Genomic DNA, 15,095 nt, shown 5'->3' with positions numbered 1-15,095 from the left:
ATATTCTGAATGGCATCTTCGGTGCTCCAAAAAACGGAAAAAACCTTTCGATAGTTATTGGGCAACTGAACTAACATTCTCCCTATTAATAAGTCCCTACAGAGCCAATTTAGTGATCTCTAAATGCTTCACGGGTCCTTCAAGTGCTCTGGAAATGTGTCCGGGCCGCTTAAGTGCTCTGGAACTGTGCACCCAAGTGATCCGTGATTATGCCACAGATCACTAAGTAATCTGGGAATACAAGATATACAGAAGACTGGATGTTGTGAAGATATTTATTATTTTAGATGTTAATTTTTTAAGGAAGGAAAAAACTCATCTCTGCCTCTACCGGGAGTCGAACCCGGGTCCCTCGATTGCCAGACGAGTGCTCTGACTATATCTCCTCTGTAGCTTAGTGTATTCTGTATATCTTGTATTAACAAGTGGAGAGCGACATTCATGTCATAATCTGGGAATGTTCCGGGCTAACTTGAGTGATGTAGAACCGCACTGGGGGCCGCTTAAGTGCTCTAAAATCGTAGAAGAATAATTAAAAAATACTATGGTACTTGCATGCTCGTGTCCGATTTCGTGCTCGCGAGCACTTGGTCAACGTTAAAATTAAACACCTAGTACAAATTGAAATCAATCCTGATTTCATGCATTCGTATGTTAAAGGGTGTTCTTCTTTTGATGATCGATACAGTGTTCGCGACTAGAGGAAAAGATTGAAGATCTCTGATCTACATTCAAGTGAGTTATCTGCATTTGAATTTTGGAAATGTTTTGCATTTTGAAAGAAAATTAATGGAAAAGTGTAGCTTTTTGATTAAAATTTAAGCTGGTCAAGTCTGAAAAAAAAAAAAATTTGGAAATTTTTACGCCACCTGTTGATTCTAGGTCGTTTTACCTATCCCAGAAAGGTACCCTTACTACCCTCTCGTCATTAACATAAGAAACGCTATCATTCTACAGTGGAAAATCCTATAACGGACACTGCCGTTAGCAGCCACCTCCACAAACGGACTTCTTTTTCTTTATTTACGGGGGACTCAATGTACACTCATTGCCATAAAAATTTGCGCACCAAGAAATAATTGTGGGATCGAAACGAAAGTTGGCCTGAAGGTACATGTCGGGCAGATATGCAAATGATTAGAAATGCAGCGTGATGGCGCATTGCGTAATGCCACTAGAGGGCGTTGAACTTCGTTCCCCTTGGAGTATAAAACAAGTAAGCAGAGCTTGCTGGAGTGTATTTAATCGTTTGCAAAGGAAATGCTGAGGTAGACCATATGAGCAGTTGTCAGAGTTCGATAGGGGAAGAATCATCGGGATGATGGAAGCTGGGTGGTCAGCTCGGCGAGTAGCTCGTCAACTAGGCCGTTCTGATTTTACTGTGAGGAGGTGTTGGGACCAGTGGACAGAAGAGACGTCATTTACACAGCGCCCAGGTTCAGGACGCCCTCGGCAGACCAGTCGTCGAGAAGACCGTCACATCATCCGAAACGCACGCGTAGAGCCAACTGCCTCATTGGCCGCTATCCAGACACAGGCAGCAGCTTCACTACGGGCCCCTGTGTCTTCCCGAACCATCGCAAGACGCTTGGCTGAAGGACATCTGGTATCGCGGCGCCCATTACGTGTGCTGCCAATGACACCCACCCACCAACGCCTCCGTTTGGAGTGGTGTCGAGCACGACGGGATTGGACTGCAACGGAATGGAGCCAGGTCGTCTTCAGCGACGAATCGAGATTCAACTTGAGCAGTGATGACAATCGTGTTCGTGTGTGGAGGCCCCGTGGTGAACGCTTCAATCCTGCCTTCGCTTTACAGCGACACACCGCTCCCACAGCTGGTGTCATGGTATGGGGTGCCATTGCTTACGATACACGGTCACCCCTAATATTGATCCATGGCACAATGACAGCCCAGCGGTACGTCCATAACATCCTTCAGCCACATGTGTTGCCACTCATGGCAGGGCTCCCAGGAGCCATTTTTCAACAAGACAATGCTAGGCCACACACAGCAAGGATGTCACAAGACTGCCTCCGCCACATTACCACCCTTCCCTGGCCTGCTCTATCCCCAGATTTGTCACCAATCGAGCATATCTGGGATCATTTGGGACGGCAAGTTGGACACCCTACGAGGTTGGTCGAAATAGAGGCGCATTTACAGCAACTGTGGAACGAGATGTCTCGGGACATCATACGGAACTTGTATGCCTCAATGCCCGCTCGTATCGCATCGTGCATTCGCGCTAGAGGGGGGGGGGGGGGTCCAACAGAGTACTAAAACTTCTATTCATCTTTACTTTTTTCCGCAATAAATGATCCTTTTTCTTGGATTTTCTAATCACTTACTTATATCAACGTAGTACTTACATGTGTAAAATTTCGTTTCATTTTGACGACTTCTTCTGGGTGCGCAAATTTTTATGGCAATGAGTGTATTTTCAATTCAATATTTTACTATAAATTAACGGAAACTTTTCGTTAGCGGACAAAATTGTAGGTGTAGAAAGACGTCATTCTCCACTGTTAATACAACAGAAACCGTAAACTGGATCAATGAGGAGATATCGATGTTTCAGGAAAGGAAAGTTCATCTCTGTCCTCACGGGGACCGTCCGTTACACGTAGCCATTTAGCATACTCTACGGGGGAGGGGGAGGGACTCTATCTGTCTTCATAGCTTAGTTGGTAGAGCACTCGTCCGGCAAGCGAGAGGACAGAGATGAATTTTTCCCTTCCTGAAACATCGATATCTCTTCATTCATCCAGTTTTCCGTATCCGTTGTAAAAATTGCAGGTTTCCCCCGTGTGACCGTTATCGAGAGGTTCTACCAAAAAAATACCGAAGTGAATGAACGAGGTGGATATGTTTAATAGTAAACGACTGACTTCACACTGTAATTTTTACCAAAAATATTCCCATTGGAATAAACCAGTTTCCCAACCTTTTTTGTCCCATCGCCCCTTTCTTCAGAAAACGTTTTTGTCCCATCGCCCCTTTCTTCAGAAAACGTTTTTGTCCCATCGCCCCCCCCCCCAACGCAATCTAACCCATAGGACCCTATGTTAAACCCGTAGCTTCTACCGTCCCCCTGGAACATTCCATCGCCCCCCCAGGGGGCGTTAATGCCCACGTTGGGAATCACTGGAATAAACCCTGTTGCATAATCCGATAGAGCTCATCCCGGGACCGGACACCTCTCCAAGATTGTTTGTGGAACCATGGTACCCATAATCATCACAATGAAGGTGCGTCAGTTTATTGACGCATACGCTCTGCTGGCTTCCCCCCCCCCCCCCCACCGAGTGGTTTGAAATTTCCCATCAATGTATACCGACGGATGTCACGATATTTTCCATTGCTAGCCAAGCAGAGCGCAAATAGGTGCATGTTAAACATGGAAGAACTCATGGACGGTCGGTACATCAAAGAGACTTGAATGTGACTCTTGGATTTTGTGTAGGGAATACTGTGGCGCTGCGGCAATCGCAAACAGGTTATGGGGGCGGAAGAAAAAGTCCGGCGTTTTTGTTGATTAACCCACGATAAAAGCGAGTGGACATATGTTATAATGTGCGATCAGCACGTATTCCCAAGAGAACTTTACGATCTGTCCAGGGAATTTGTTAGTGTTAGTAGACATCCATGCCCGAACCCAGACCTGCACAGTCAGAAGCTAGCTCCCTAACCACTGGACTGCCAGGCGGCGTCATGTAGACGCACATGTTTTGACCAGGGAAGCGAAACAGGACCGTAGCTTGGGGGAGGGGTGACTTGAGGGCCTGGTCCTTCCCCCCCGAAATGTGAGAATATTACTAGAAAAGATGGCAAAATCTATTGTTCTATCACTTTGTTACCCCCCCCCCCTCCTAAGGACATTTCTGGCTACGGGCCTGGTCCACAACCTCCAGCCCGCGGGCCAATTACAGCCAAAGAATTGTCGAAAGCGCAAGTTGAGGTTGCAATTATACAGCCAAAAAATTTTCAAAAGCAAGTAATGTTGGCAATAATAGCCAAAAAAAATTGTCAAAGGCGAGTAAAATTGCTCATTACAGAGCTTACTGTTTTCAAAGGCGGGTAAGGTTGCCAATCACAGCCGAAAAAATTGTCATGAAAATAAGTCTCGTTGAAAATGACGGGGGGAAAAACGAGACATTTTTTAAAAAAGGTGTGAAGACCAAAATTTGGGGTAATGTCCAGTAAACACCGGTTATATGGTCACCCCAGAGTTATAAGTGTTTTTGGCCTGCGAACTTGAAACGTGTTGTGTCTCCCCACCCTGCTTTTAACAATCAGAAACAGGATGCAAAATGGGGCTACTTTGTCAAAAGTCGACCTGTTGCTGAGCAAATACCATTCAAATTATTAATGTTGCTTGAGTATCATTCATTGGTTTTTTTCATTGGCGAATTTATAGGATGATATTTTTTTCTTTTTTTTCCAATGAGGAAATTCGCATGTATGGGGCCATTCAAGTATTACGTCAGCATCGGGGGGGGGGGGGATTCGGATTTGCTGACTTTTGATGACGGGCGGGGGAAAGGGAGGTTTGAAGGTTGCTTACGTCATCAACCACCCCTGTTTTGAAGATATGAAATATTCTAAGCTGCTGACGGGGAGGTGGGTCAGTGTTTTGCTGACAAGGGGGGGGGGTCAAAAATGGCTGAAAATCTGTGCTTACGTAATACTTGAATGGCCCCTATGCGTGAAATTACAGTAATTAATGAAACTCTAATTACTTACATCTTAATTAATAAGATGGCTATATTTTGAAAGTTTTCTTGCATGCAATGGGAAAAAAGTATTCTAACAAAAATAATGTATCAAAAGAAAAGAGTCCCTATTACACAGTGGAACTTCGGTTAACGAGCTTAATTCGTTCTGCCATCATTCATTCACATAAATGAGCCCGTGAAAAGTGCATCGAAAAAATTCCACAGCTTTAACTAAGGATTTTTGGAAGCTGGAACAGACAGATGGATAACTTGAAGTTCAGGGGGGGGGGGATCGAAATGCCTAGCGCCCCTTAAAAAAAGAAAAATATACATTCATTTCTACGTTTCTGTGTAAATCTAGATTTGTTTATTTCATGAATCGCGCAGGTCGCCATATTGGTTAACTTGGACACGGTTTGTATGTCCCTCAAGAAAAATAGAGGGAGATATCACGTGATCCAAAAAAGCCCCATTGAAGAAAACCCGGGCAGCGCCGGGTATTATAGCTAGTGAGTAATAAAAACGACATTCAATTAATAATTAAACATAATAATAATACATAACACAATAAAATAACCATGATATAAAAATAAATAAACACAATAGCCATAATTAAACATACTATACGATAATGTTTGCAAATTAACTTACTCTAAACGACGAGAGAGAGGACTATCGTTTATAGCAGTGGTTCTCAAACGGGGGCCATATGGCGCCCTAGTGGTACTGGGATACTTCGGGGGGGGGGGAAGCACGGAAGAAAATGGAGAAAGGGGCCATGATAGGTGGTTTGGAGGGCTGCAGAGAGCTAAGAAAAATTAAGGTGTGAAGAAATAAAGCTTTTATATTAGTGACTATACACTTGCAGAATCCAACAAAACCACCCATAAAACAACCAGAGCCGTTTTGGGGCCACCCAGGCATCACCGCTTACATTTTGCAACAAGATCCCTGGGATGGGGTTTTTCGCAGGTCCACGGCTAGATTTTTCACAGAACCCTTCTCTATATTAAATTCATAGTGTGAAAAACAAAAAATGATGAAAACCATATCCGGCCCCGGGCTGCAGCTCTGTCAGTCCCACTCTTGTGAGGGATCATGCCCGGGGTCCTCATGTTCATAAGTACACCCCACCTTATGATATTTTGTATAGTACAATTAATTTTGAAAATAAGTAGGAAATATGTAGGCTGTTTATTTCCAGCTGTAGTCTACCATAGCATCACTTTGCCTAGGGGGGAACCCATGATGTTGACACTGTCCTGATAGAACTCGGACTAACGGGGAGATCAATAAATTCTAGGCCAGTGGTCGGGGAGCCAATTTTCTTTGTAAAAATTTTCGTTCAGTATAAATTCACTGAAAAAAAATCATTTCAATACGTATAAAGGATTTTGCTTCTAGATGAGAGTTGAAGCCTCTGGGTAAGACACGGGAGCCACGAGAAAAAAAAAAAATATGGTTCAAAGGGGGCCACGGGCAAGAAAAGGTTAAGAAACACTGGTTGATAAGATGATTTACAGACTCGCTGTTGTTTGCAAACTCATTCTTTTTGCATGAATTTCCAAAGAACCTTATCCAACGGCACTTGCTTTTTCCTCCTTTTTAGGATTTCTGGGAAATAGGAAATTGCAGTGTGCGTTGGACAGATTCATCGCTCGCACACTGCTACAGCTTTATATGGGTGTACGTTTGTACTTTTCTACAGAGTTTTGCGCATATTCTCTCACATTCTACACATCTCTCTAATTTCATTTTATGAGAGGCACCACTAGTTCTTGAATGCAATCCTCATTCACCTCCAGTCCATGGTCTTCCCCCAAACACACAGTCTCTTCTACAAGTAGTGGCTCCTGTTCATGAGCCATAGCCCCTCAAAGTCGCGTTCAGTATTGAAATCGACCCACAGTTTCCTCCAGAATTTAAAAAAGAATTTAATGGAAACTTTCAAGCGCACATACGCATGGCTGCAACGCTGCTACACCTAGTTTCGTATCGTAAATATTCGCACTCTCACGTGTGTTAATTTCCCGAGTGAGGCATGCTTACCGGAGACTGTAGGGGAGAATATTACTCAGAATTCCATAGCACGTGTGTGGTCGAAAGCAAAAAAAAAAGCCATCAGTTCAGTTTTGATAACGTCAAAATAAATAAACAAAAGCGCAAATTTCTTGCTCGTTATGCGAATTGCTCGTTAACCGAACCACTCGTTAACCGAAGTTCCACTGTATTCTTTATAATCCTCGAAACAGAACTATTTTATCAAAATAAAAATAATTATTTTATAAGTGTATGTTAAATGTAAAATAGTCTCGTTGTGTAATTTGTATATTTATTTTTACTTTCTTTTTGTTTTTCTTAACTGAATTGTGATGGGGTCTTATTGAATTGTAGGTAAAACGAAATAGAGCAGATTACATTCATTCCTTCGAGAGAGACAAAAAAAAATTGATAAAGATGGAGTGTGTATTTTATTTTTTTCGTCACGGCAGACGACACACGCAGAAAGAGAGAAGTAGGCCACACATCATTACTCGCGGTCCAAAAACAAAAAAAAAGATAGAAAAGAAAGAAACTTCCTCGTAAAACGAAAAAGGGAGAGAGAGAGAGATTCGTTCAGACGAGATTCTGGCGGCGATCATGACAGTTGCACGCGGTTGCCGCTCCGTGATTTGTTTATGTTTGTTTGTGTTCTCGTTGACAGTTGAGGTCCGTTTTGGAATAGCCGAGCTGCTGTCAAGAGGTAAATGCAATTTAGACTATTATTTTTAGAGGGGGGGGGGTGACCATATGACCCGTATTTTACGGGACAATGTGTTTTTATATAATGCTGTTCGGATATTTTTTTCATCGTTTCAAGTAAAAATACTCATTTTGCTAAAAAAAAAAAACTTTGAGAGAAACTTTTCAATCGTAAATTCATTATTACAGTCGACGCTCGGTATGACGACCCCCCTTCGTCAGTTCGAAAATGGACGTAAAATTGGAGGGTCGTAAAATCGAAAGCAAAACGTGATAGTCGTTCTATGAAAACATTTAGGACTTATCCTACCGGTCGTTGTAATGGAATGGTCGCTATAACGAGCGCCGAATGTATAATGCGAGGAGCGTATCAGTGAGATTTACGGGGGAAGGTTTGGGGGTTCTATAGCCCAAGGCGACAAATTTGAGGAACTAATAGTCAAGAAAATTAGTAGAATGGAAGGGTGGAAAAATTTATATCGCCCCCATTCCCCACACGCAGTAACACCATAAATCCGACTCTGTCTAGAGTAGAGACAGGGACTAAGTCAGTGAGGGACAGAAAGAGTGACCTAAGGAGTTTGCAAGCCTGTGAGTGATTTAGAGCAAGGTACGAGGTCAGTGAGCTACTTAGAGAGCAAGGGATCCGGGTCTGTGAGTGACTGAATGATCTAGAGCAGTGTTTCCTAACGTGGAAAATATTGCCTCCTAGGGAAGGGGGGGGGGGCGATGGAATGGTTCATAGTGGGTGGTAAAAACTATGGGTTTAGTAATAGTATAGGATCCTATGGGTGTTGGCCTCAGCTGGGGATGATGAGAAAAAAAATTGAAGATTGTAATGGAACAAAAAGTTTCAGAAACTATGATCTTCCAGAGCATAGTTTCCCAACCTTTATTGTCCCATCGCTCCTTCTTCAGAAATTTTTTTCTCCCATCGCCCCCAACGAAATCTAACCCATAGGATCGTATGTTGTGCCCGTAGCTTCTACCGCCCCCTGGAACATTCCATTCCCCCCCCCCCCGAGGGCGTTAACGCCCACGTTAGGAATCACTGTTCTAGAGCATAGTTCCTTAAACTTTTTTTGTTTCATCGTCCCCTTCTTCTGAGTTTTTTCTCTCGTCGTAACTCAAGCGTACCCATAGGATCCTATGGGTACTCTTAGTTGTACCCGTAGCTTATATCGCTCCTTTCCCCCATAATTTGGGAAAAAGCCCACTTTGGGAAACACTGTTCTAGAGGGTTTGTAGCCATGGAAGCGACCTGGGGAGTGTGCTAGCATGTGAGCGGTCGAAACAGTGTGCAGTCATGTGAATGACAAAAGAGTGACCTGTAGATCGAGGGACTAGAGACAGGTATATATTTACTGGGGGGGGGTAGCTAAGAGTAGTACGTATAGCCCAAGACGGTAAATTTGACTAATGAATCAATAAATCAAAGAAATCAGACTAGAATGAGAGAAGGCTTGCAAGACCATAAAGAAATGTCCCGTTTTTTCGAAATATGGTCACCCCAATAAAAATTCATTTTTGAAACAAGTTTGTCTTTTCCCAATTAAGCTTGAAATATAATTTCTCAGAAAACAATGTTTTGGGGAAACCTTTCTCAAATAGCATTCGTGATATCTCACTGTCATCTGAAGTATGCATTCCTCAAACAGCATTCCTGAAATATCTGCAAGACCCATTGTTGTTGGAAGCGTTCTTGAATTGACTCTTTATAAGCCAATTATTTTGTCGGAAGCAATCCCTGAGTAACATTCTTGAGACTTCTTTGCTACCGGGAACAAGTCCTTGCAATTATTTCATTCTTTTAGCTCCATTGTTGTCGAAGCGATCTTGAAATTTTGCATTCTTCAAAATACCATCCTTGTCGGCGTCGTTTCTTGGAACCCTGCAGTTTCAGGAATCATTCCTGCTACTTTGCTATAATGGGCGTGCTGGTATAATCTACTGTTGCTGGAAGCGTTCTTAAAATGGCCATCTTTCAATACCCGCCCTATTGGGATCGCTTCTGATATAGTGGTTTTTTTTTCAGCTGCCGGAGACAACATTGAAGGAAGCATTGCCGTGATCTTCAAAGCCCACTGTTATCGAAAGCGTTCTTCTTTTTTTATTACATTCTCTAAACACCACTGTTGTAGGAAGCAGGTAGGGTTGCATAGAGGGTTCCCTGGTAAGAAGAGCTCTTAAAGTACGACATCCATCTGAAACTGCTATTGTCGGAATCTTTCTCGAAAATTCACTTTCCTGAGGCATTCTTGAAATCCAACTTTTGTCGGAAATACATATACTATAATATAAGGGTTTTTAAAATCCCACTGTTGTCTGAAGCGTCCTTGAAACTCCTTTGTCGCCAGAAATATTACTAAAGTAGCATTTTTAAAATTCCACTGTTGTCTGTTCTTGAACTGCATTTTTCTTTGTTGCAAGCATTGTTGAAACTATTCCCCCCCCCCTATATTTCAAGTATTATTTGAAGACTTAATTGATCGAAAAATAATAAAACCTACTAATGTAGAAAGAATTTTTGAAAATACCATACTAAATACCAATTTTTAAATTGAATTATTGCAGCCACAACAGCTGTGTTCAGTAGCGCATTCCACAAATTCCTTTTTTTTTGAGACCCAGTGTAACATCGTATCAACCCCATTATGATCAAAAGCACGCTATTGCTGAAAGCGTCCCTGAAATTTCATTGTTGAAAACTCATACTATAGTTGATAGCGTTCGTGAAAGTCAATTGTTGAACCGCTTTCATTGTTGATAGCATTCTTGAAATTTCATTGTTGAAAATCCAATTTCGTTGATAACGTTCTTGAAATTTCATGTTCCACCCACAATTTAATGTTGACAGCGTTCGTTAAACTTCATTTTTAACAACCCCCCTATTGTTGATAGTGTTGTTGACATTTCATTGTTGAACCTCTACCATTGTTAATAGTGTTCTTAAAATTTCATTGTTTAACCCCCTACTATTGTTGATAGCGTTCTTGAACTTTCATTGCTGAATTCCTCTATTGCTGGCAGCGTTCGTAAAATATCACTGTTGAACCCTTACTATTGCTGATAGCATTCCTAAAATTCACTATTGTTGAAAGCGTATTTTTGCCACTATTTAATTATTTACTTCATCCCGGAAGCATTTTAAATAATTACATTCTTTCAAATTCACTCTTGTCAAGCGGCATTCTCAAAATTAAGTTGCTTTTGTAACTTTAATAATTATTAAAGTTGCAAAAGCATAACAATTATAATTGTAAAGGAACTCTAGCATTCTTGAAACTATTTTTTCCCCTCGTATTTCAAGAATTTCTGAAGCCTCTTTTGTTCGGAAAAAAAGAAAGAACAAACACCATTATTGGCTAATGTTAATTTTTTTCAAGATACTTATTATTCACGTCAATTAAAAATACCATTATTGAGAGTGTCATTGTTGAAGCCCGACAGCCGAGTGATTAGCATTCAAGGAATCTGGATCCGGCTCCTGCATAGATTCATCAGCTTGGCCATACAGATATCTTTTGAACGCGATCCAATTAGTGCTTAGGATGCATTAAAAATGAACAAAAAAACAACCATTGTTAAAAAAAAATTGAACAATGTCTCTTTTTGGTGGGAGGAAAGAAACACCGGCCCCGTTAACATAATTGTTGCGAAGAGGAAATTAAGCAGACATTCAACGTGAAGGAAAGGACATTCTTCAACAATATCGTGTTCATTAATTTGCCCGAAAGTGATTGTTGTCGTTGTCGTCCAAACCTGTTGGCATCCAGAAGTTTCCACGAGGACATCCATTGTCGCACTAACAAAAGAGACCGTCCATTCATTGTTGGAAGGATGCGCTCCCATTTCCATGGCGCAAAATGTTGGACAGTCCGATTGAAAACCGTATTTAATAATGAGCTGCCATCTTCCCTTTCTTTTCTCTTTTTGCAGATGGATGTTGTCCTAAATAGGGACAGGATATTATGACACCGTGTGAACTTGCCTCGCAGGTACGTCAATCACGGCGCCCTCGGGGCATAATAATGATGAATTCATTTTCAGTGACATTCAACCCGAATCTGATGGCTATCGTCGGAAAAAACCAGACGAGGAAACATCTCACGAAGCGTGATCGAAAGTGCGTCGTCTTCGTTCGACCCACAAGCTCTCCTCTCTCCATCCTCATTCGGAATGACCGACGGTCACACTGGAGAAAGCGGTCGAGAGACTCGATCATGTCCGATGACGACCGAACAGAAATGGTCACCAATATGAGCGCAGATTCGACCCGAAACGGCGATTGTGCGGGGATTCGAAAACTAGGGAAAAGGACTTTATATGCCAATAGACCGATCGAAGACATCACGGAGACCCGAAATAGAAGATTTATTCATTCGGGATTAGGATATGATTGAGGAGGACTCGTCGAATTTGATCGATCATGGGCTGATCTAGAGCGGTCGTCGAATTAAGCCGGGTTTTAAGCCTAGGACCAGATTTTTAACGCCGCGTGCAACGTGAATCGCCCAGCGCGATATGCCGTCCTGGGGCGGCCGCCTGTGGGGCTACACGAATTTTGCCGCCCTTCTCCCATTCTAGTCTAATTTTCTTGACTACTCTTTCCTCGAATTCGTCAGCCTGTGCTTTAACCCGTTTGGCTTTCCCTCCTATACTCCTGCAAGTACGTTTGTCTCTAAAGTCAGTCTTTTAGTCATTCACATGCTTACGCAAGTGTGTATGTCACGCACATGCTTGCTTTGGTCACTCACATGTTTGCATACTAAGTCACTCTTTTGCTCACACACGTGCTTGCAAACTTTCTAGGTGTCACTCTTTTGCTCACTCACGTGCTTGCAAACTCTCTAGGCGTCACTCTTGTGCTCCCTCACGTGTGCTTGCTTTCTCTATCCTTCTTCCATTTTTCTAATTTTCTTGGCCACTCGTTCCTCAAATTTGCCGCCTCTTTGAAGTTGCCACCCTTGGCTATAAGCCCCCTGTAAATACGCCACTGATAAGAAAAGCGGTACGACTTTTCCTACAGAGTGCAACAAGCCTCACGCCAGCTTTACGTCGGGCGTGATTAGCCGACTTCTTCTGGAAGAGTCAAATGCGTCACGCGTTTTGCCGCTTCATTTCTTTTGTGTGTTGCGTTTTCTTTTCCTTCCCTTCAAACCGGAGCATGCAGACCACAGAATAGCTGATGCCAGCACCATATATTATATAGCCGCACTGATGCGCCACGCTAGGGAAACACAAACGCGTAGCGTGATTATGTAACACGTTTCTGCCGACGCGAAATGGTCCAATTCGGTTCTCCCTTTCTCTCACACAAACACACACACACACGCGGTACAAAAACCTAATCCTAGGAAAACACGGCTTTAGATTTAGTAGCATGATCGGAATCATACATATTAACGAGATCACATCGAATTTAATCGATAATGATGGTCGTTATTGAGAGAACAGAATCTTTATGACTGGTGAGAGGGGGGGGGGGAACCGGAAGTGGACCTACGGCAAGCTCTCCTCATTCGTCAGATTAACAAGGGCTTGTCTGATTCGATCGAATATGAAATAAGGACTTACGATTGACGAATGATCATCTGATTCAATCAAAAATGACATCAAGACTTATGATATAAACGAGCACTTGTCTCATTCGATCGAAGACAGCACCAAGACGACCCAAGGCTGGCGATGAACGAGCACTCATCATGACATCAAAGCTTGCGATTAATGAGCACTCATCCAATTCGAACGATGATGAAATCAATACTTGCGATGAACGAACATTCATCTGATTCCACAAATGACATCAAAGCTTGCGATTAATGAGCACTCATTTGATTCTACAGAAGATGACATCAAAGCTTGCGATTAATGAGCACTCATCTGATTCCACAGAAGATGACATCAAAGCTTGCGACTAAGGAGCACTCATCTAATTCGAACGATGATGAAATCAATACTTGCGATGAACGAGCACACATCAAGATTTTAGATCATCGAGCACTCTTCTCATTCGATCGAAGATGGCATCTAGACTTGCAATTGACAAGCGCTCATCTGATTCGATCAAAGATTACATCAAGACTTCAGATCAACGAGCACTCGTCTGATTCGATCGATAATGATGGTCGTCAAGAGCAAGCATCTTCGAATGGACAAGAAAAATCTTTTTGGTTGATTTAATTAAGGCATTTGTCTGGGTCATGACCGCACAGGTGCTCGTGAACTTTATTTGACCCCCCCCCCCGCCCCTGGTTCCCTACTTTTAATGCTTCACATATCACTTGAAAACGTGCAGGATGTTTGTGTATATGTGCGTAGAAAGTGTGCACACCCACTTACAGGGTGTGGGAGGCTTGCTTATGAGCAGGAGAACATGTCTAAATGACTTTCGTACCCGCCCCCCCCCCTCCACCAGAAATGCGTCGAAAGCGTGCATATCTGTAGAAATGCTGAGGATGCTTGCTTATTCCTAGGCTTTCGTATAATCCTTGCATATCCCGATGATCAGAAGGGGGCGCGTAAGTGCCTCATACGTGTGGGCGAGCTGGAAATGTTCAAGAGGCTTACATACACCACTAGAAGCAGAAAGAGTGTTGCCTACGTAATAATGCCCATGCGTAGATGTTACTGAAAACAAATTTCATTTTTTTAAATTACTTTATTAGTTTTCCCCCCGTCATTACTGATTATTTTTGGCTTTCCCCTAAATGCCCCCGTCGCGTACCCCCCACAAGTGCATAGGCGCCGGAACCGAACCTAGTTGGTTCAAGTTATGAGCCACCCAATAAATTTTGTGAAGTGTCAGAGCCTTTCCCCCCCCCTCCCCTCCCAGTCCCACACCCAATAATTAGTGAATATACAATGCAACCGCACCCTTTTTCCTTCTGCGTACGCATTTGAATCCCGTATGTACGGGATGACCAGCAACACTTTCAGTTTCCACCCCCCCCCCCCATTCTTTTTAATGACGGCGCCTAAGGGTATGTCTATCACTGACTGGGAACCAATGTCTTGTTTTGAAAGATTAATTTTCGGAGCCAGGGTTGTTATCTACTCTGGGGGGCCCCCGTGCATCTCGTGGTACGTTCCCGTATCTCGGTATCTGAAGCTGGTAGTAAAAACGCCTACTCTTAGTTGGCATATCTGAGTACTTACAATATTTCTTCTGTGAGGTATGTACTGAACCAACTTCTCGAAACTGTAGGTCCCGGTCCAATTAATCCGTCGTGTGGACGTCCCGATCTAAAATCGGCCTTTATGACGTCACCGCCCGTCGACATACCCGAGCGCACTCACCGGTTTCGGACCCGAGTCCAGGATTCATATTCGTGACTCGTTACCATCGCATATATTGAGAAGTGAGGGCTAAGTTCATCGAGCACGTGTAATTAAGAGAGCGTGGATTATATTTGTAACCCCCCCCCCACCCCGCCACTATCGTCCATATTTAATCCAATATGGCGTCCGACCTCTTTTGTTATATTCAGCCAAAGTCTTTGCTGTTGTTTGTTTTTTTTCTCTCTGTTTCCAATTTGAACCTCGGAAAAAGAGCGGAACTGAAACCGAAACTCAGTAGAGCGTTAAAAAGATGTTCTTTTTATATCCCCTCGTTAGCATTTCGGCCGTTTCTA

At 42.9% G+C, this 15,095-nt stretch overlaps 1 protein-coding gene across 1 annotated transcript in view; it reads left to right on the top strand.

Moving 5' to 3' along the window:
• The first annotated feature begins 7,343 nt into the window (after nt 1-7,343).
• LOC149067694 (uncharacterized) overlaps nt 7,344-15,095 on the top strand; it is a 28,297-nt gene continuing 20,545 nt past the window's right edge. Inside the window, exon 1 of the mRNA XM_089252225.1 lies at nt 7,344-7,462. Coding sequence (XP_089108351.1) covers nt 7,360-7,462 — 103 coding nt within the window. The 5' untranslated portion in view covers nt 7,344-7,359. The remainder of the gene's footprint in view (nt 7,463-15,095) is intronic.

The sequence above is a fragment of the Pholcus phalangioides genome, unplaced genomic scaffold (genome assembly GCF_987345545.1).
Source record: "Pholcus phalangioides strain wild (caught in Gottingen) unplaced genomic scaffold, Ppha-v1.0 ptg000028l_1, whole genome shotgun sequence".
In the NCBI taxonomy this organism is placed as follows: Eukaryota; Metazoa; Arthropoda; class Arachnida; order Araneae; family Pholcidae; genus Pholcus; species Pholcus phalangioides.
The sequence above is the reverse complement of the archived record's forward strand: the minus strand, read 5'-3'. Positions and strand labels throughout refer to the sequence as shown.